Raw genomic sequence first — 21,868 nt, forward strand, 5'->3', positions numbered from 1 at the left:
TGGGTGCTTTTTAAATAATTACTCTAGAGGTTCTTAAATGCACAACTGCTGATTTTATAAACCTGATGTCATAGATAAAAGATAAAATAGATAAAAATGCTCACTTACCACTGAAATATAATTTTGAGATCTAAGACTTCACTAATTTCTTAAAAGCCACAGAAAATACAACAGGCAGAGGGTATGATGGCATATGTACTTCTGGCAGTCAAGGCTACACTAATTTTTTAAAAGCCACAGAAAACACAACAAACAGGGTATGACAGCATATGTACTTCTGGCAGTCAAGGCATGGATACAGGACAAACAGAGGCCATCCTTGACTATACAGTGAGTTTGAACCCAGTTAGGAATACACAAAATAGGGTCTCAAAGTAGAGTAGAAGTTGCAGGCCAGTGAGTGGAAAACAGACATTTCACTATAACATCTATCTACTCTTACTACCATGGTAAAAGACCTGATTGGTTTCCATCCAATGTTCTCATCATTTGTATCTCTAGTCTCAGAATTCAAGAGGCTGAGGTAGGACTAGCTTAGGTCCAAAAGTATATAGTAAAAGCTTACCTCAAAATATTACCTTAAGACTACCCCCAAATTATACAGTGCTAAGATGAATAGGTAAAATTCTATTACAGAAAATACCATCAATGAAGAGAGCCAAAATTCTTCCCTATGACTACAAAAAAAAGTTCTTTCTATGCTGTAACTACGACCTTTGTTCAAGAATCATCTGAACAGCCACCATTTCTTAGTTTCCTAAAAGTATACTCAATAAATCATAAATTGATATTGTTAATACAAGTGCTAATGGCATTTCTATTTCAGAGTAAATTAGTACAAAGTCTTTCCCACATCAGACCTGCTCACTGTGATAAATATATATTGGTGCCTCTTGGACTTTTCATAAACAGCCCTTATTTGGTTAAAAGGTTTTCTCTTTTAATAAGCCACAAAGAGAAAATGCTCATTACTTTTCTATTGATTTCGAATACCTAATCCAAAATTGTTCACCCAGTAAAAGCCCAGGAATCACTGTTTGAATAGAAGAGCTTTTTTCCCCACAAAGACCATGACATAAATTGTTACAATGGAAATGTAAGTACAATATGAAATAAAAGGCTTGGAATTTAGACCAATTGGTAGAGTTCTTCCCTAGCACCATATGCCCTGAGGAAAACCATGTGGTAGCACATGCTTATAATCCCAGCACTTGGGAGACAGAGCCAGGAAAAATAAAAGATTCAAGGTCATTATTGGCTAAATTGAAAGTTTAAGGTTAGCCTGGGCTACATGAAACCCATCTCAACTTTCAAAAAAATGAATGAGTGAATGAAATAAAGACCAAAAAAGAAAAGTAGCTCTGTCTGTCACAAAGAATAATTTTGCCAGTAAAATTCAGTGAAAACATAGCTATGAGTCAGCCACAAGAGTGTCACTAAACGAGACTAAAGTAACTATGAAGATGGAACTTTACATGGATCTATTAAGTTAACAGGCTCATTCTTAAAGCCAGGAATTTTAAGATATGGATGTTCCATGTCTAACTCAGTAAACACTAGCTATCTGTGGCTATTAAGCATTTAAGATACGGGGAGTACAAATTGAGATGTTTTGTATGAAGACTTTGTATGAAAAGTGAATGTAAAATGCGCTTCATTAGTGAATCCATTTTAAAATGATGTATTTTGGATATATTAAGTATGTTAGGGAAATTAGACTGTTAATTGTCGCTGCTAAAAAAAAAACTGGTATTGTATTATGTATATAGCTTATTTATTGTTTGGAGTATTGTTCCAAACCAACATTACCAATTAAAGAATCAAAGAAAGAATATAGGTTTTCTGTTTGTTTTTATTTATTGACTGGTGTTGAGACATGATTTTCCTGTGTAGCGCAGGCTAGTGTGGTATTTAATATGTAGCTCAGGCAAGACTCCAACCTATGGCACTCCTCCACTTCAGCATCCTATCTGCTGTTATGACAGACAGAGGTGAAGATAAACACAGTTTGCTGGATAGATATGAAAACAATGTAAAGTAGTCAGAAAGTTTCGAGTCTAAACCCTGCCATTTAATACTACATTGAAAAAAAATGGCAGTCACTTGGATTTCCCTCAGTAAATAAAATGCTTATAAAGTGATAACTGAAGCAGAGATGGGTAAAGAGGTCAACCTATATCATGATGAACTGGGTAAAGAGGTCAACCTATAACATGATGAACTGACCAACAACCCAACCCACATGCATTTTGCTATTAATCTTAGAGATGCAGCATTCTTCTACTATAAGAAACATGTAAAATAGAAAAGCACTATCATTTCAACTACTTCTTCCTGTTCCCTCTATTTCTTACATAACTTACATAAACTGATCACTAAAGATAGAAAATGTAGGATATATGTGCAAAAAAGAATAAAAATGTCCTACCCCTCAGTAAAGACAAACTACTGTATACTTGAAGAAAAGATCTGTATAAATACTAGGCTTAGAAATAACCTTTAAGGACACAATACTACAGGAAGATCCAGCAATACCTCTCCTGGGCATATACCCAGAAGAAGTTCCAACTGGTAATAAGAACACCTGCTCCACTATGTTCATAGCAGCCTTATTAATAATAGCCAGAAGCTGGAAAGAACCCAGATGCCCCTCAACAGAGGAATAGATACAGAAAATGTGGTACATCTACACAATGGAGTACTACTCAGGAATTAAAAACAATGGATTTATGAAATTCTTGGACAAATGGATGTATCTGGAGGTTATCATCCTTAGTGAGGTAACCAAATCACAAAAGAAGTCATTAGATATACACTCACTGATAAGTGGATATTAGCCCAGAAACATAGAACACCCAAGATACAATTTGCAAAACACAAGAAAATCAAGAAGAGGGAAACCAATGGATGGATACTTCATTAGAATAGGGAACAAAATACCCATATAAGGAATTACAGAGACAAAGTTTGGAGTTAAGACGAAAGGATGGACTATCCAGAGACTACCCCACCTGGGGATCCATCCCATAATCAGCCACCAAACCCAGGCACTATTGCACAATACCAGAAAGATTTTGCTGAAGGGACCCTGTTATAGCTGTCTTGTATGAGGCTATGCCAGTACCAGGCAAATACAGAAGTGGATGCTCACAGTCATCTATAAGATGGAACACAGGGACCCCAGTGAAGAATCTAGAGAAAGCACCTAAGGAGGTGAAGGGGTCTGCAACCTTATAGGTGGAACAACAATATGAACTAACCAGTACCCCCAGAGCTCGTATCTCTAGCTGCATATGTATCAGAAGATGGCATAGTCGGCCATCACTGGGAAGAGAGGCCCCTTGGTATTGCAAACTTTATATGCCCCAAGACAGGGGAATGCCAGGTCCAAGAAGTGGGAGTGGGTGGGTAGGGGAGCAGGGCAGAGGGAGGGTATAGGGAACTTTCAGCATAGCATTTCAAATACATATAAAGAAAATATCTAATAAAAATAAATAAGTAAAAAGAAATAACCTTTAAAAATTATTCATGATTTCAGTGGTGTATCATTTATTAGTCTTATGAGGTAAATGTAACAAAAGACCCCAAAAGTAATCTCCAAAGGCTAATGTGTTATAGAAAAGGAAAGCAAAACTTAAATGTCTTTCTCCTAGAAGAATCAATTTTCCACTCTTTTTTGAGACAGTGTCTCACTATTGCCTAGGTCTTAAACTCCTAGGTCCAAGTAATCTTCATACCTCACCATAAGCGACAGACATATGATACACCAATGCACTAGGCTTAAATAGTTTCTTTTCCTATTAAAAAAGTAGAATACTTACAGATAAAGTATGAAGAAGCTGCCCTGTGACAGAATTCCAAACTTTCAAAAGGAAATTGTTCACTGCAGTAATAACAGTGGTATCATACCGATCCCAAGCCACCATAGTCACCTTTAGTTTAGTGACTTTGTCTTCAGCTGATGTCAAATTATTCCTGAAGCAATAATTTGAAATAGTCATATTTTGTACATTTTAACAAAGAGAAACAGAAAACAGCAAATATGACCAAATTTTTAGTACGATGTAAATGATTTTGTGCTGGAAAGCTTTTTGCCAATTAGACATAACCTAGAGTCACGTGGGAAAAATGAATCACAATTGGGAAAATGCCTCCATTAGCTTAGCCTTTAGATAATACTGTAGGGCATTTTCTTGTCTAACCATTGATGTGGGAGGGACTAGCCTACTATGAACAATATCACTTCTAGGCAGGCGGTCCTGGGTAAGAAAGTGGCTTGAGCAAACAATAGAGAAGAAGCCTAAGTAAACACTGTTCCCAATGGCTTCTACTTCAGTTCCTGCCTCCAGGTTCTTGCCTTGAGTACTTTAGTGATGGATTATAACCTAGGAGCTATAAGATGAAAGATGTGCTTTCCTCTCCAACTTGATTTTGGCTATGATGTTTAATCACAGCAAGAAAAACCAAACTAATAAAATAGTTACTTGGAAGTACACAAAAAAGCAAAATTATAAATAACTCTGTATCTTAAAAAATAAAATTCACAGAATGATCATGTTTGTCTGCCAGACAATACAAAACACGTACAGTGATCATGTTATCCCCATAAGTATTACTTTTTAAAAAAACTAATAGTCTTTGTAAATAAGTATCAGAATATTTTTTGACATAAATGAATATGCCATTAACTATATCTGTCTATGACTATAAAATCAGTTTATTTAATAAGGTAGTCAATTTAAAGCTCAAACACGGAGAAATTGAATTATCTGGAGGACATTGATATATCATCTCATCAGCAGTAAGCTGCTGAAAACAGATAGCAATTAAGTGCATATATCTATATAAATGCAAACAATATGAAATATGAAGGAGTACTTCATAATTAGAGGAGAAGGTAAATTTATTATAGTACTTAATAAGAATAACTCTTAAAATAGAAGTAGAGATAGATGTAAAAAAAATGACATATGAAAACTAAGCTAGAAAATAACTCCATGGGAGACAATAAAACTCAAGACATTGAAGAATCACAATGACCAGAACTGCAGACAAATCAGCAATCAACAGTAAAGCAACAGTTGCTAAGAGATGGAAGGGGCAAAATTCATGCATAGCAATTCATTCCAAACTAGTTACTAACATAAAAAGTATATTCTTTATTAAATATTGTATAATGTAAAAGATGGTATGCCATGGGAGACCCCCTGAAATATCTAGCATCCATGCTTACCCACTCATTTTAGTAGCCATATCTAGCACTATGCTCTTCCACTCTTGTTGTTGATATTGCCATATTCTTGCTGTTCCGTCTCTACTTCCACTAACAAACCTTAAGCTGGAAGGTAAAATAACCTTGTTATTTTTTCCCAAAATTCATCACATTTTCTTGATTACAAAATAAATAGCCTTTGCCTCAAGACACTACTGGGATATGTAAAACAGTACACTAATCTTAAAAAAAAAACAGTTTGGCAGTTTCTAAAATGCTAAACTAAGTTACCTTTTCACCCAGCAATCATATTCTCCAGGTACATATCCACCAAAAGAAATGAAAACATTAATACTTATAAAATGTGTACGTGAAGATGCATGGAACACTCAATAATCCCCAAAGCAGAGACAAATGAAATATTTGCAATAGGTAAATAAAACATGTCATTCATACAACAGAATTTTTCAGTAATGAAAAAAAATGATATGTTTTATAATATGGGGGAATGCTGAATATGCAAGAAAGTCTAATGACAGTTGCCCAGTGCTGGAGAAAGAGTGATGATAGGTTCAAGGACTCGTAACTAAAGGGAACAAGCATTCTATAAGGCGAAAGAACAGGTTGTTCTAAGAATAACTACACTGAAGGTTGCACAACCCTATAAATACACCAATATTTTTATTATGTAGCTCAATAACTCACAAGATTGATACTGTATTTTTCCTAATCTTTCAGATATATATTTAAACCAGATATGCACTCAGGTTCATAAACTCTCACATTCACACAGAGTGGGGGGAAGAGAGGGAGGGGGGAGGGAGAGAGGGAGAGGGGGCGGTGGGGGGGAGAGAGAGAGAGAGAGAGAGAGAGAGAGAGAGAGAGAGAGAGAAAGGAAGAGACAGAGGGAGTGAGAGGGAAAGAAAGAGAATATTAAAACTAAAACTAAGTGCTAGAAAGATAGCTCCACAGTTAAAAGCATGTACTACTCTTGCACACTGTCAATTTCCTGTTAACTCCAGCTCTAGAGGATCTGACCTTTTTGATCTCCTTAGGTATCCACAGTTATGTGGACAGATACCCATGCTTGCACACACTTGCACACACACACACACACACACACACACACACATTTAAATGCACACAATTAAAAATGAAAATAAATCTTAAAAAATAACTCAGGAAACTAGAGAGGTAGCTCAGCAGTTAAGAGTACTTTCTGCTCTTCCAGGGTACCTGGGATTGACTCTGAGCACCCATGACAGGTGAACTACATTTGTTTGTAACGCCAGCTCTGGAGAATATAAGTCCCTCTTCTGATCTATGCAGGCATCTACATACATGCGGCTAAAATACACACACAAACACACACACACTCTACAAATAAATTTAAAAGTCACTTAAAAATGGGAATATGGCTAACTTATTCTTCTATTTTATTTTAATGTTTTATCATTCTTAATACAGATAAACTGGATTATATTTCACAAAGTTGGTTAAGTTCATCTTTGTAGTTACTCACTGTTCAAAAATACCTTGAAATAAAATAGATTTTTTTATTTCACCCACAGAATTGGTATATAGGCATATAGATACAAACATATGCTAATTTTATGTATTTTGTTCCAAATCTTAGACCAAAAAGACTGTGAACTTTGGGTATCAGATATTTTAGAGAGCTCACAGTTATTTGTATATAAGGTCTGACTTTACAGAGATAGGGAATGAAACTTATGGAGAGTGGAGACTGGTGATTCATATGTTCACAGGATGTCAAAATAGGTATCTCAGGACAAGCTCCAAGTAGGACATGAACCTGAAAATCCATATGAGACTTAAATAAGACAGAATCAGGAGACAGAGAAAGGGAGGCATAGAGACAGAAAAGAAAAAAAAGAGAAAAGGAGATGGGAGCTAAGACATACAGGAGGGAAAGGAAAATAAGGTAGAAGGTGGGGAATGACATTGCTGGACAAGAGTAATGTGAGGGAAAGTATAAGCAAAGTAGTGGATGGAATAATGTAAAAAGATGGAAGAGAAATCCATAAAGCGACTAGGAAAAATGCACAGATTGATAAGAGAAAAGAATGTAGTTGTCTAAGTCAAGTTGTATGGAATCTGGAAATGCCAGTTTGAGATTTAAAATTCTTTCCAGAGCAACAGAAGAAAAATGATAAGAAAATTTCTGAGCCGGGCGTGGTGGCACACGCCTTTAATCCCAGCACTTGGGAGGCAGAGGCAGGCAAATTTCTGAGTTCAAGGCCAGCCTGGTCTACAGAGTGAGTTCTAGGATAGCCAGGGCTACACAGAGAAACCCTGTCTCAAAAAACAAACAAACAAACAAACCAGACAAAAAAAGAAAGAAAGAAAGAAAGAAAGAAAGAAAGAAAAGAAAAGAAAAGAAAAGAAAAGAAAAGAAAAGAAAAGAAAAGAAAATTCTGAATAGGAAAAAAATGTAAGCTTGTCAGAGCCATACTAATCAAATAATATAATTCCTGATTAATGTCAGGTGATCAAAGAAAACAGAAAAGGCAAAGTATACAACAACAAAGGAACTCACGGAGCAGAAGAGCAGACAGACTATGGTCACTACTGAGTTACCCATTTTAAAGAGATAGAGATAGCAAGGAAGACAGACACGGACTCTGAACTTTAGAGTCTAAACAAAATAGCTTGTTTCTGCCTCATATACATTTTCTGTAAGGAGAGAAAGAACTCTGAGCTACTTTGTCTAATGTTATCTCCCAGTGATAATACAGATCATCAGTATAGCCAGCTTCTGTTGCCAAGGACTGTACAAAACAGTCTCCCTCTCCAAGGATGCATCTTATTTTATCTTTAAAAGTAGCCAAACAATTCAAGTAACCAAGATCATCTTAAAACAATACAATCAAAAAACTTTTGGCAGCTAGTGAAATTACAGTACAATGAGAGATATCCAGAACTACAGGAAGTGGGTCCAGGTACAAATGCATTCCTAGGTTTGACTTCAGTGAGTGTAAATTGAGCTGAAGGAGTTTAACTGTGGGAAAGGTGATGTATACAGATGCTTAGCCTAGAAAAGGATTTCTAATTAAGTTTCTTGAAATGTCAATGTCTGAATATCAACTGTATTAGTTTGGAGGGAATAATAAAAAAGTCAAATATTTCTTTATACAAATATGTACTCCATAATTACCTGTCTCCGTTGTTACAGAACTGAACAGCAACAACTTTGTCCTAAAACATAGAACAACAGACTTTCGATTAAATGAACTTATGTAAAAAATAGTGTCCTTCTCCTAAATTTACATGTAAAAGCTTTACAGGGTAGATTCTCTTTTAATATAATGTTCATTTTACAAACTCATTTTGCTTAAAAAGATAAATCCCTGAAGCCTCAATCAATGTACAAAATTAAGTTTGTGGTATTCTGAAACAAACTAAACATAAACAAATCTGCTTATAAATCATATCAAGGGATCTATAGCTCTGAAATGATCCTACCCTATTACATACTCCCCGAGATAATACAGAAATAGAAGGAACTACCTTAAAACACCTGAGGTCATTGAAAGTTCCCAATTGTTTCTATAACTTTTGAGAACTATTTATTTACTTCTGTTTTCCACATGTTCATTTCAATATTATAAAGGATTCTCTAACATTCTGTATGTCCTACATTTTTTATGCCGTGATTTATGTTTTTGTATATAAAGATGACAACATTAAAACCAAAGCCAAAATTTATAGTCCTTGCTTTCTTTGATAAAGAAGCTAAAATATACTGCACTCATTTTCACAACACCCACTTGTCAAACTACACTTGAACTTAACTTTTAATAAAAACAAACAGCAAAACCTTCATACTTAATGATTTTTAATTTTTAAACATTATCCATTTATTTAGATACTTCTGACTTAAATAGTTTTGCAGTTTCCATATGGTATTTATTGATAAATTCTGAGTTCTCACTGACACAAGCAATAACTAACTTTAGATGTGCTGAAGAAATAATATAACCTTAACAATTAACACACGGGGTAGACCATTCATTTGAACAGGGGATTTTTACTTGATAATACTTTTATTCTTACCTGGGACCTTGCAAATAAGACTGCAAATGCTATGTTCTTCATCATTTCCCCCTTAATTCTTTCCTACTCATATATTCTCTCTTCTCTCAGTGCTCTATGAACTAGACTGTGCTTGCATACACAGTGCAAAGGGATTGCCTTGTCATGCTTAGCTCAAATGGATTAAATTTGTGGTTTCAGAATGAGATCTCTGAGTATTTCTAAGTGTTTCTCTTGCACAATTTAAATAAGCTTCCAATATTTTGTATGTAGAACATGAAGCATCAAGATGAGAGCAAGCTGAATTTGATATGTCTAAAACTGGACAGTTCTCAAAGGAAAAATGCAAATGGTAATAAATATTTGAAAAGGTATTCCACATTCTTATCCTTCAGGGGAATGCAAATTGAAATGACATACATTAAGATTCTATCTCACCTCAGAATAGTCAGAATGGCTATGACAGATAAAACAAACAAAATATGATAGCCAGAATATGAAGAAGGCATCCCCCATGCTACACTGCTGATGAGAACATAGAGTGTTAGAGGCACTATGAAAACCAGTATAGAGGTTTCTTGAAAATTCAAAAACAGTCCTACCATAAGACCCATGTATATGACTTGTGGAGTCACACAAATGATTCAAAATCAACCTAATAGAGATCTTGCACATTCATGTTTACTGCTGCATTACTCACAAAAACTGATAAGTGGAACAATTCTACATGTTCATTAGCAGATGAATGGTTAAACAAAATGTGGTACATGAATACAACAGATTATATTTTGTCAATGCATAAAGCAGAATTAAAAATCATATTTGCAGGAAATGGGATGGAACTGGATACTTGGATATTTTTCTAAATAAGCCAAACGTAGAATGTCAAATATATTTCTCTCATTCATGAAGTATATCTATGCCTGTATAGGTATGATATGAAAGGAGAAAGACTATGAGAGAGGAGAGGGGGATTTAAGTGTATGCACGGAATAAAACAGGGTAATGGAATATATGTAAAACTAAATCAAAGAAGAGAAAGGGATAAGCCGGAAAAGGAAAGGAGGTGGAGAAAGGGTTTTTACTAAGAACAAAGTATAAGAACTATGTATAAATATGACATATTGAATCACTAATTTGTATGCTAAATAAAACACTAATAATAAAAATAAGTGAAGACTGCTATTGCTAAGGAAGATTAGATTCAATTGAACCGTTGATGATACTGTGAAAAACATACAAAGATCAAAAAGCTCAATTCATGAAAGCATTTTCCCATGAATATTCTTAAACTGCCTTTTAAGTATGCAAAACCTTTTATGTATAGTCTAATAGGGTTCATCTTATGTACTACAACCAAAATAATTCCAGAATTTCACACTTGTCTTCATTACTAAAGAATTATCTTGATTGAAAGGTTTTAATATTTGTTTATATTAAAGAATGGTTCAGCCCAGAAAAGACAAGAGAGATTCAAAAACAGAAAAGAAAAGAAAAGAAAAGAAAAGAAAAGAAAAGAAAAGAAAAGAAAAGGCAATAAATATAAGTGTCTTATTTTGCTCTTACCGTATGTGATTCTAATTCAGCAATTTTCTCAGGTATCTCAGAACCCAAATAGTATATCCTAATTACATGATCAGTGCTCCCTGTTGTAATGAACATACCACCTGGAAGATTAAAACAAAATAAACCCATAGTACCAAGGCACTTCTTTAGTTGTATTTAGTTTTTTATTTTACATTAGTAACAAGCCTTTGAAAACCAAAGTTGTCTTAGTTACAAATAATAATGTCGTATTAATATTTCAAAGAAAATAAAAGAAATAAAATTCATGACAAACAACAGAGTTGTGTCAATTAACAAAACTTTAATTCTAGCTGATGGGAAGGTTAAGGCAGAAAAAAAAATTATATTTAAAGTTGTCCAGGGCTTCAAAGTGACTTCAAAGTCAGCCTGGGCAATTGCGGTCTTGCATCAAAATAAGAAAGTAAAGGCCAGTGAGACAGCTCGGTGTATAAAGGTGCTTGTCGACAAGCCCTGTGATCTGAGTTCAATCCTCAAACCCCACATGGTGGAGGGAGAAAACTGACTCCAGAACACTGTACTCTGACCTAGCCAAACGTGCCATGGCACACATAGGCACATGTATACATATATAATAAATGTATGTTAAAAATGAAAACCCTCTTGGTTTAGAAAGTTAAAAATTAATAAGCAAACAGTGAAAATGAAGTTAGAAGACTGTAGAGATAGTTCAGTGATTGAATGTTTGCATAGCAGTTCAAGGGTCTAGGTCCAATTCTCAGTGTCATGAGAGACAAAGATTAGCAACTAAGACAAATATACCCTTTACCTAACAAAATATACCTATTATATATTAGACTTTGGATTATTGATTAAAAACTATACAAATCAACGTTTTAAGAACATTATATTTTATATAAAATACAATGTCAAAACTCTAAGATTACTGATACGTACAATAATCTTAGAACACCTTATATATGAAGCCATAACTATGTATATTTTCTGTAAAGTTAAGCTAGGAATTTTGTATTAAATTGGGGAGGGTTAGGTACTATATATTTTAGTTAGTGGGTATTAGGGTTGGGAACTGTTTATTCTTTGCCAAAGAAAACTAGCATTATATAAAAAGTATTGAATTAAATTAAAAAAAATTATTACTAAGTGCTAATTAGTCAAACAGGTTTGTGTAGCATAACACATGGTTTACATCTTTGGTAGGCTTAACTTTAATCACACATTTTTCTTCATAAAAAAAAAACTTAAATTGGTCCTTTAGAGATGGATCATTTTAAGTACTAAAAGCATCCAATTTTGATACATACCAGAACTGAAAGATGAACAAGATATCTGAACTCCAGGTCTGGATCTCTCAGTAAATTTTACTGGGCGATCTCTAAAGAATAAAGTAAACGTTTTATATTCTATCAGGCTCATCTAATGGGCAAAAATCTTAGCACACTGATGAATACTGATCTACTTAGCAACAATATTAGATTTAAAAAACTAAAGAAAAGAAGCTAGTAAGGGGTATTATCTGATTTTCAGTTAAAAGTTTTTAAACCTTATAAATATAACTTGACATCAAAATTTTGACAACAGTTTTGCAAATATATTGCCATGCATTTGCTGATATTATTATAAAATGTTCAGGTCTGGAGAGATGGCTCAGCGGTTAAGAGCACTGACTGCTCTTCCAGAGGTCCCGAGTTCAAATCCCAGCAACCACATGGTGGCTCACAACCATCTGTAATGAGATCTGATGCCCTCTTCAGGTGTGTCTGAAGAAAGGTACAGTGGACTGATATACATAAAATAAATTAAATAAAAAAGAGCTTCAAAATGTCCAGATACATCTTACCCCACTCTTCCCTATGAATTTCATGGTCTAAACACCGATTTTATAAGAATACTTATCCTAAAATCACTAAACATTAAAACAGGTATAAATATGCACATCTATATACGTCAATACTTGAACTACTTTAACACCAAGGTAATGAAGATAGATAAATTTGATTTGTCACAAAATCCCTAAAACTTAAACTTACCTAAACTTCATTGTTTTTACATGCCATTGCCAGAAACAAATTGTTCCATCAGCACCAGTAGAAGTGAGGTATCTAGTTGTGCCTTTAGTTGATGGACAAAACTTGAAAAGAAGTTAAATAAGATATGAAGTTTTCCCATTCCAACTATTTTTTTGTACAAATGCAGCACGTAAATCACTTAAGACTCTAAGTATCAGTTCAGTGAGATGGCTTGGTGTGTAATGTCCAAGGTCCTGAGTTTAGTTCACTGAATCCAGACAATAGACTGAGAAAAACATCTACCGTAAGCTCCCCTGGCCTTCACACTTGTGCTGTGTATAGCGAATACCTGAAGCCCACATACATGTACAAATACCACATATACACAAAGAAAATAATTTCAGTGTCAGGGTTTTGTTGCTTAAATTCCATAGATAAATGAATATTTGACAAAAAAATTAAATACCAAAGCCTCCAGAAAGTAGTAATTGAGGGGCTAGAGAGACAAAACTTGGCAGTTAAGAATGCTTGTTGCTCTGCTAGAGCAGTTTTAGTTCCCAGCGCTCACACTGGGTGGTTCACAATGTCTTAAAACTCCAGTTCCAAGAGATACAATGCCTTCTTTTGGCCTCCACAGACATTACCACACACACATACACATCACCTCTGCACACATATACACATAATACTTCTAGAAATAAAATCTTAAAATGAAAACAATATTTGATGCTAAAATATCTCAGTGCTAGCTGTTTTAAATAATTTAACATAATACTTTTAGGATAGTTTAATGGAGAATGGATTCACACATCATTACTATGTTAAATTACAACAAATGCAGCAAATATATGCTCCTACTAAGGAAAAAAACTGTGGCTTTTTCTCTTGAGATCAGGTTTTGCTATCTAATTCTACTGGTTTATAGCTTCCTATGTCGACAGGCTGGTTCTGCACTTGCTGCTGCTATCCTACCTCTGCCTCTAGAATGCTGGGATTCCAGGGTTATGTCACCATGCGCAGGTGGTTTTGTCTTTTTCAAATTGAAACCATTTTCAATTGTTTTCTTAGATAAAATTAAATATATTAAGTCTTTATTACTATCATTGCAGTATGAACAGATTAAGATAAAATACACTTAGGTGAGTTGGCAATTTAAATAATCATGACTCTCCTAAATGGACCACAGTCCTTTTTTTTTTCATTCATTCATTCATTCATTCATTTATTTTTACACTCCATATTTTATCACCACCACCACCCCCCCACCGTTCACCCTTCCACTGTTCCACATCCCACACCTCCTGCCCACTATCCTGTCTCCAAGAGGATGTCCCTATCCCCACCCCCACCCCACCTGACCTCTAAACTCCCTGGGGCCTCAAGTCTCTTGAGGGTTAGGTGCATCAACTCTAGTACACTTCTCTGGCTCTGACCCTGGGCATTTTATATGTCCTCAGAAAAGAATCATAGAAAAGGAAGGGACCATCTGTCTCCAAGATAGCTAAGCCATAGGAAAATGTTTAAAACCAGACCAGATTTTCCAGTAAGGTTATGAATTTCAAAATCATAAATGAGGGGCTGGAAATATAACTCGATGGTAGAACACTTGCCTAACATGCACATGGCCCTGAGTATAATCCTTAATACCAGAATAGAAAAATCCCAAGTGAAAATAATAATTTCCATTGAGATAATAATTAAGGATTAATATATATATGAGACTGATGTCTTGAGCTCAAATAAAAATAAATAAATCATTATACATATTAAGGTTAATTTAATTAGTTCAATCTAAGGCCTTATGTTTGAAATGAACATTGTCAATTAATATTATCTATTAGTACCGAATAGATTAAAAAATAAGTTTTATGTAACATGCCTTTTAATAGTTTCAATCCTCAGATAAAGAAAACTGTATTGCAATGGCTAATATACAGTCTATATCAAGAGTCAATAAATTATGGCCCATATATGACATCCAGTTTGCTGACTCTTTATGTAAATAAAATTTAATGGAACACAGTAACCTTATACTGTCTATGGGTATTTTGTCACTTGTAAAAATAAACGTGAGTGATTTGCCAAAAACTGTATGCCCTGGGAAATCTAAAATATTTACCAACTTGTCTGCGAATTTGCTGCTGATTAGCAATTCATAGGAGTGAAAACATGAACAATAAGAACTTTACTATCTCAAGAAATTCTGAAATTTAAATTTATAGTTATACATTTAAATTGCTTTAACAATCACATGTTGACATGCTGCTATATATTAGTTACATTATTTTATTTGACAAATAGTGTTACAGGTTGTTGAAAAAAAGCAAATATATTTCTTTTTGAGACAGGGACTCTCTAGTGTTGGCTGTCCTGGATATTGCTATATAGAAGAACCTGGCCTTAAACTCAGAGATCCTCATACTTCTACCTTCTAGGATTAAAGGCATGTGCCATGATGCCTGGCATGAAAGAAAGGACATATATTTCTAACATACCAATTGATACATAGAGAATATTGAGCAAAACTATACTGCATAAAAAGAATCTGAAATTCTATCATTTGGTGGCAACCACTACTAATATATCATTTCAGGTTAATGTTATGTATTCATAAAATAAAGGAAATAAACTGGAGGGATAGTATACTGTGAATGAAAAGATAGCTAATAAGTTATAGTAAATAATATAGACTGTCAATGGATAATTACTACTGTGGACAAAATGCCATGCCAATGTGGGTAGCTAAAACTTCACAAGGCCTCACCCCTAGATGAAGAGCTACATGCAATCAATGGCTATTGAGGCAGGGAGAATAAATTTCTCTAGAGATAAGCATATATGAGCAACACTAGATGTACTCAGAAGATTGTATACATATGTGTATAGATATAATCATAATAATAAAAAAATAGGTTTCAAATTTGACCAGGTGGCACAGGAGGGGTTGGGGAGGAAGGAAGGGGCAGAAATAATATAAACGCAATACTTCTATATAAAATTAAAAAAAAAACAATAAATTAAAAAAACAGTAATAAGATACAGACTGTTATGCTAAATATAATGACAAAATCAGAGAGATGGTCTTCTTTAGAAGATAAGATTTGCAGATTACTTATAAAGTGGGCAAGTACGTGAGTATCTAGGGGCCACTCCAAAGAAAGAAAATAAGAAAATAGGAGGAGAAAAATCAGATATATGACATAGAAAGCTGAGATAGGAAGAAGAGGAGGAAGAGAAGGGGGAATGAGGAGAAGGAAGAAGAAAAGGAGAAGGAGAAGAAGGATAGGAATTTATCAGTAGCTAAAACAGTAAAAAGGAAAAGCAAATAATAGTATATGTAGTCAAGGCAAGCTTAGAGGCTGAAAATGTCTAGAGTCTTGCTGCCTCTAACCTGTAGAATGGGAGCTAGTAAGGGCTCTGAGTACTACTGATAAGACTTAACTTCTATTGTACAATCATCTGTATAATATGTAGAATCTAGACTAGCACAAGAGAGTTCAGAGATGAAAATCAAAGAGAATTCTAGTTCAATAATCTAGCCACAGATGTTAGTGGCTCTAAACAGCATAGTACAGATGTAATTCATGAGAATGTTAATGATTCTGATTGCATTTTTCAGAAGTAGAACAAATATGACATGAGGACAGATTAGACTAATAGGAAAAATATAAACATTAATTACAATCATGAGATCATCCTATGTTTAGGTGTTATTGTAGTTAGGATGTTGTGTGTCTCCACAAAGATCCACATATTAAAGGTTTGGTCTACAGGGTAGGTTATTAAAGATGATGAAATCTTTCTGAGGAGGGTCACCAGGGGAAGTCTAGGGACTCCTGAGGGTATGCCTTCAAGGGACTATACCCACCTCCACTGTGCTTATGTGTCTTCCTGCAGGATGATTTTAGCTTTTATGCAAACATACCTCAGCCATGATTCATTTTTTTATGTTAGCATACTTCTGCCTGTATTATTTACAGCATGAAGTCATATAGACAGGAGTAGTTGCAGAGCTTGCAATATAGATTCCAACTTTATCGCTGTTATTGTGAGCTAAATAAACCCTCTTTACTTCATAAGTAATACCTTTTAAGGCATTTTATTTGTGACCGAAAAATGACTTACACAGGTGGGGAAAGCTTTGGTGGAATTAAATTTGAATAGGAAAATGAGTTAAATTTTGAGTATGGTGAGTTTGAGACATCTAGTAGACATTCATGCAATGATGGTAAGTACACAGCTGAATAAGCAAATATACAGCTATAAGATGGGCCCAAGATGAGGAGATTTGAGTTATCAGGTTAATCAACCTACAGCGGAATTCAAAAGCACAGTGTCAAATGATGTAAATAAGCACAAGAGTGAGATTTTCAAAATTCAAGACTATAGAGCAAGAGCAGGGCTCAAAACACTCTAACCTTAACTAATGAAACATGATAACCTTAACTAATGAAAATTTTAATTCAAAGTTTTAACTCTATGCAGTATGAGCATGCCTTCTGCTAGATCCCTATAAATAAGTGACATGGTACTAAAATAGCAAATAATAAATATAAGTAATGACTTCATTCAAAAGTATTGTCTTTTATCTACATGTAAAAGTCTAATAAGAATTTTTGGTTTTCTCTTGAGAAAAACAGAACAGTAAATGTAAAACTTCAGCTTAGTTTTGTTAAGAGCAAGGGCTTTTAAGATATCAAGGCCTTTTACTACCAAGATCTGGTCAAAGTAATATATGGACAACCTATTTTACATCACATACTAAGGTGAAACAAACAAACAAAAAAAAATCACTGAGACTAAAAATATAAAATCTTCATAATATTAAAACTACACACACACATATTAAATCTGGTATAAATCTTGAATTAAATATTAACAGAGTATGCCAATATTCATGTTAGAACTTGTTTATATCCTGATTAACAGGTATTAACTGTGCAGGCAGGCATTTGCAAATTTAATCCCTTCTTCACATATACACATAAGATGTCTCATTCTGGATTTGAAGAACCTTCATCATGTTTTTTATTTATTTCTAAAGGCACAGGTTTATATAAAAGGAAACAAATTAAACATATCTGTCTGCAGAAGTGAAACAAAGCTCTATGAGAGCATTCTTTCTGTTGCCATTCTTCCCGCTTTTGTCCATGTAATCTATGTCCATGTAAAATATCATATCTCCATTATACAAATGAGAAAATTCTCAGCTTTATTAACCTGGCAGAGAGCTTATCATTATTCTCACCTGTATGGAAGTAATAGAAGCTGAATGTCCCTGAAGGACAGCAACTGGTGCACAAGTACGAAGACACCATACTCTCACAACTTTATCACAGCTGCCTGCAGCAATGAGAGTATTTTCATAATTAACAGCCATGTCGGAGATTTCAGCAGAGTGCCCTCGCAGTGTGGCAAGGAGGCGTCCATCATCTGTTGCCCAGATTTTCACCAAACAGTCATCTGAACCCTACAAGGACACAAAAGACAGACTTAGAAGGAAACAGAAATGCACCATTTATACCAAGAAGGGGGAAAATACAAAGGAGTATTTTTATGAAGGAAAAATATAATGTACGCTCATTACAAAAATATAATGATTGTCTAAATGACAGAACTGACTCAGTATTCTACAAACTAACAGTAGCATTTGTGCCAAAGTCTTTAAACTAATAATCCTAAAGACATTTTAAATATTTTATGATTATTTTTAAATGAATAGCTATTAAGAATTTCTGCCACTGTTCCTTTCTATATGCCTAGTAGGCATGGCTTAATTGTCTTAATAGTTTTTCTACAAATATTTCAAAGTTTGGTCTATCGTGTACATTGATTTCTTTGGAAACCTGAGGCCATTAATAATCCCAAGTGAAAAATTTTATGTTACTCTTCCCTTTAAGAATTCCAAGTGAGCTTCAAATATAGAAGAATGAATTCTATTTGAATATGGTATAATAATTATCTATTTATTAAAAGATGACATGCAGCATTGTCAAGTCATCATAGCTAGGGACATAAATCATCAGCCGACAAGCCTATAATACAATCGAAGGAGTTATAATTTCTCAAACTATAAAGCACTTCCTTTGTTGTAGGATATAAATAGAAAATTAAAATTTGCTACTTCTCTCACCTCTGCATTAACAGCAGTGAAGCAATCACATTCATATTTTTAGACATATTAATATACTATAGATTTTACACAAAAGCAAAGAATATGACTTAGTAAGTAAAACTTAAAATTGGGAAATTTTAAAAATAACCAGCCCTAAAATCAAAGAAATATGTATAATGCAAGTGTAATCTTCAGGAATGTGCAGTTTAGTTCAACCATTCAATTCTGAAGGTTATGTAATCACTAAAGCCAAACCTGAAGCAAATATAAATGGAAAATGTCTTTTAATAAATACCTGCTGAACTGAATAAACCAGTTTATTTGTTTCATCTAAACTAACCATCTTGATTTTATATAGACTTCTAAGGACCTAATTTTTTGAATTAAATTTCCCAAATGATAGTGGCTACCATAGAACACCCTCTATTTATATAAAATGAGACATTATTTTCAATTTTAACCCGACTTTTTTGTATCAATTATGTCCAAATAGAGTAAGTCACTTATAAAACATAATATATTGGATAGCATGGAGTCTTGCTTCAGTTGTAAATGTATAATGCTACATATCATAAATTTTTAACTCACTGTAAAAATTCGCCTCCCGCTTCGATCAAAGGCTACACAGTAGACAGAAGATAAGTGTCCCAGAATTCTCTTATGCATCTTAATGTGCTGGTAAGCAGATGAGGGGAAAACATGGCTGAAGCGACTACATCCGGTTAATTGCCTGGCTGAGGTGATATTCACTGCAAGTAAAATCAAATAGGAGAATACATCTTAAAATCAGAAAGTGAAACTTATTGTAAGCAATTATGACTATTAAAATGAAACAAAATGGTAGAGCTGACAAACTTAATTCTACATAATGAGACATCTAAATTTTCTTATACATTTCATTATTTTCTAAATTCAAGAGTACTAACAATACTGTTCTGTTAGGTCTTGGAGACTCGATACTCTGGCTTCCTACAATTTATCAAGCACATTCTCTTTTTCTCATTCTATGATACTACATAGGTGTTAAGCAGCGAGTGAGCAAGCAAGAAAGAGAGAGGGGGGGCAGACGGAAGGAAGGAAGGAAGGAAGGAAGGAAGGAAGGAAGGAAGGAAGGAAAGAAAGAAAGAAAGAAAGAAAGAAAGAAAGAAAGAAAGAAAGAAAGAAAGAAAGAGGAAATCCCTTTGAGCTTATCAGTTTTCAACTTTTGGATTCTACCTATAGAGTTTTCCCCACAAGTTTTTATTACTGAACTTTTGAGGCTTTATTTACATCCTATGTGATCATCTTAAATCTTGCCCCCACCAGCATATAAATGAATAAATAAATAAGTAATTTTTTTTAAAAATTCATGAAGAATGTAACATAAGTCGAACAATTCAACAAATAACACCTAGATTCTGGTCACTTCTAAAATAGAGAACTTGGTTCTAATGTAAGGATTCTCAACCGTGTGTGTGTGTGTGTGTGTGTGTGTGTGTAAGTCCTTCTGATCTTTGTTACACACTAATACTGAGTAACTCACATGGTTATTTTAATCATAACATAGAATCTCTGTATATTGAAATTGACCCTGTGGTGAAAAGACATTGTACCACCCTGCAAACACTGTATGGAACAAACAGTAACATGTCTATGTTCAAGCACTACAAAATGAAGGCAAGAGTTCAGTTTCAGCTAGAGTCGGATAATTAGAACGGTGCCACACTAAAAATATGAAACCCTTAGTGCCCCACTCTATTAGGAGCTCTGAAGTCTCCCTTTCAGGAAAAGTTATAACTACTGGCCACTTTAAACTGGTAAAATCACAAAAACATTAATGATGAATGTCTTAGCAGGAAACTCTGAAAGCAAATCCTTAGAACATATTAGAGATGAGCACTTAAATATTGTAAGACAATGAGTAAATGAATAAAGGTTAAAAATAACAGTGAGTGAGAACAAATTCTAGGTAAGAAGTACTTTTTAGTAGCCATTCCCTATCCCACCAAACAGACATTTCTCCAACTCTAAGAAAAGACTGAGTAGGCCTGCTGCTTTCCCAAGCAAACATTTCCTAATGCTTTGAATTTCTGAATGCTGATTCAAAAACTTTAATTTGTGGTTTTTATTTTTTTGGTTTTTTGTTTGTTTGTTTGTTTGTGGTTTTTTTGCAGCCGCACAGAGGAAAGTTATGTTTTTGGGTTTTTTTGTTTTGTTTTGTTTTGTTTTTTTGTTTTAATGTATGGTTTTCAACTGAGGAACAACTGACACTTTGGGCTGGATATTTCTATGTGACAGGGGTGGGTCTGTTCATTGTAAGGTGCTAGCAGCAACCTTAGCCTCTACCCACTAGACACTAATAGCATTACCAGCACTGAGTGTGACAAGCAAAAATAGCTCCCCACATGCTAAATATGGCTTGGGGGTCAAAGAAACACCTCCGTTAAAAAAAAAAAAGATTGCTGCTTGCAGGACAAATATAAGTACTAAAAAATTAGCAGCAGGAAATTTAAATAAACAAACAAACAAAAAACCTAATTAAACAAACTCTTTGAGGATCAGGTGGAGATAGAAAAAATTGCCAATCAATGAACCCAGACGTCTTTCCATTTATGTATATACTCTTTGATTTATATAATCAGTTTAAAACATCATGTTTCAGCTTTCAATCAAAGAGAATTTTCATTTTCTTAGTTTATTGTTGTATATGCTATTGTTTGATATCATAAATAGGATTGTTTTCATAATTTAGCTTTCAGCTAGTCCATCATTAGGGTACAGAAAAAACATTAGAGGTTTTCATGTGTTGCTTGTGTAACCTGGAAACATGACTGAAATCATATTATTAGTTTTAAATGCTTTTTGATGCAGTTTTTTCAGGGGGCGTGGTGTGCTCAACAACTATGTCATTTTCTCTTCATAGACAGATGTATTATTTTTTTTTTTACTTTT

General features: G+C 34.2%; 1 protein-coding gene across 2 annotated transcripts in view; it reads right to left on the reverse strand.

Moving 5' to 3' along the window:
- Positions 1–21,868, reverse strand: part of Brwd3 (bromodomain and WD repeat domain containing 3) — a 98,518-nt gene that overhangs the window by 50,067 nt on the left and 26,583 nt on the right. For both annotated transcript variants that reach the window (NM_001081477.2, XM_006528114.3), the window contains exons 7-14: positions 19,526–19,686; positions 18,071–18,292; positions 12,844–12,944; positions 12,118–12,188; positions 10,835–10,935; positions 8,391–8,431; positions 5,234–5,338; positions 3,822–3,975 (exon numbers count right to left, since the gene is read on the reverse strand). In NM_001081477.2, coding sequence (NP_001074946.1) covers positions 3,822–3,975; positions 5,234–5,338; positions 8,391–8,431; positions 10,835–10,935; positions 12,118–12,188; positions 12,844–12,944; positions 18,071–18,292; positions 19,526–19,686 — 956 coding nt within the window. The remainder of the gene's footprint in view (positions 1–3,821; positions 3,976–5,233; positions 5,339–8,390; positions 8,432–10,834; positions 10,936–12,117; positions 12,189–12,843; positions 12,945–18,070; positions 18,293–19,525; positions 19,687–21,868) is intronic.

Source organism: Mus musculus, chromosome X (assembly GCF_000001635.26).
Source record: "Mus musculus strain C57BL/6J chromosome X, GRCm38.p6 C57BL/6J".
In the NCBI taxonomy this organism is placed as follows: domain Eukaryota; kingdom Metazoa; phylum Chordata; class Mammalia; order Rodentia; family Muridae; genus Mus; species Mus musculus.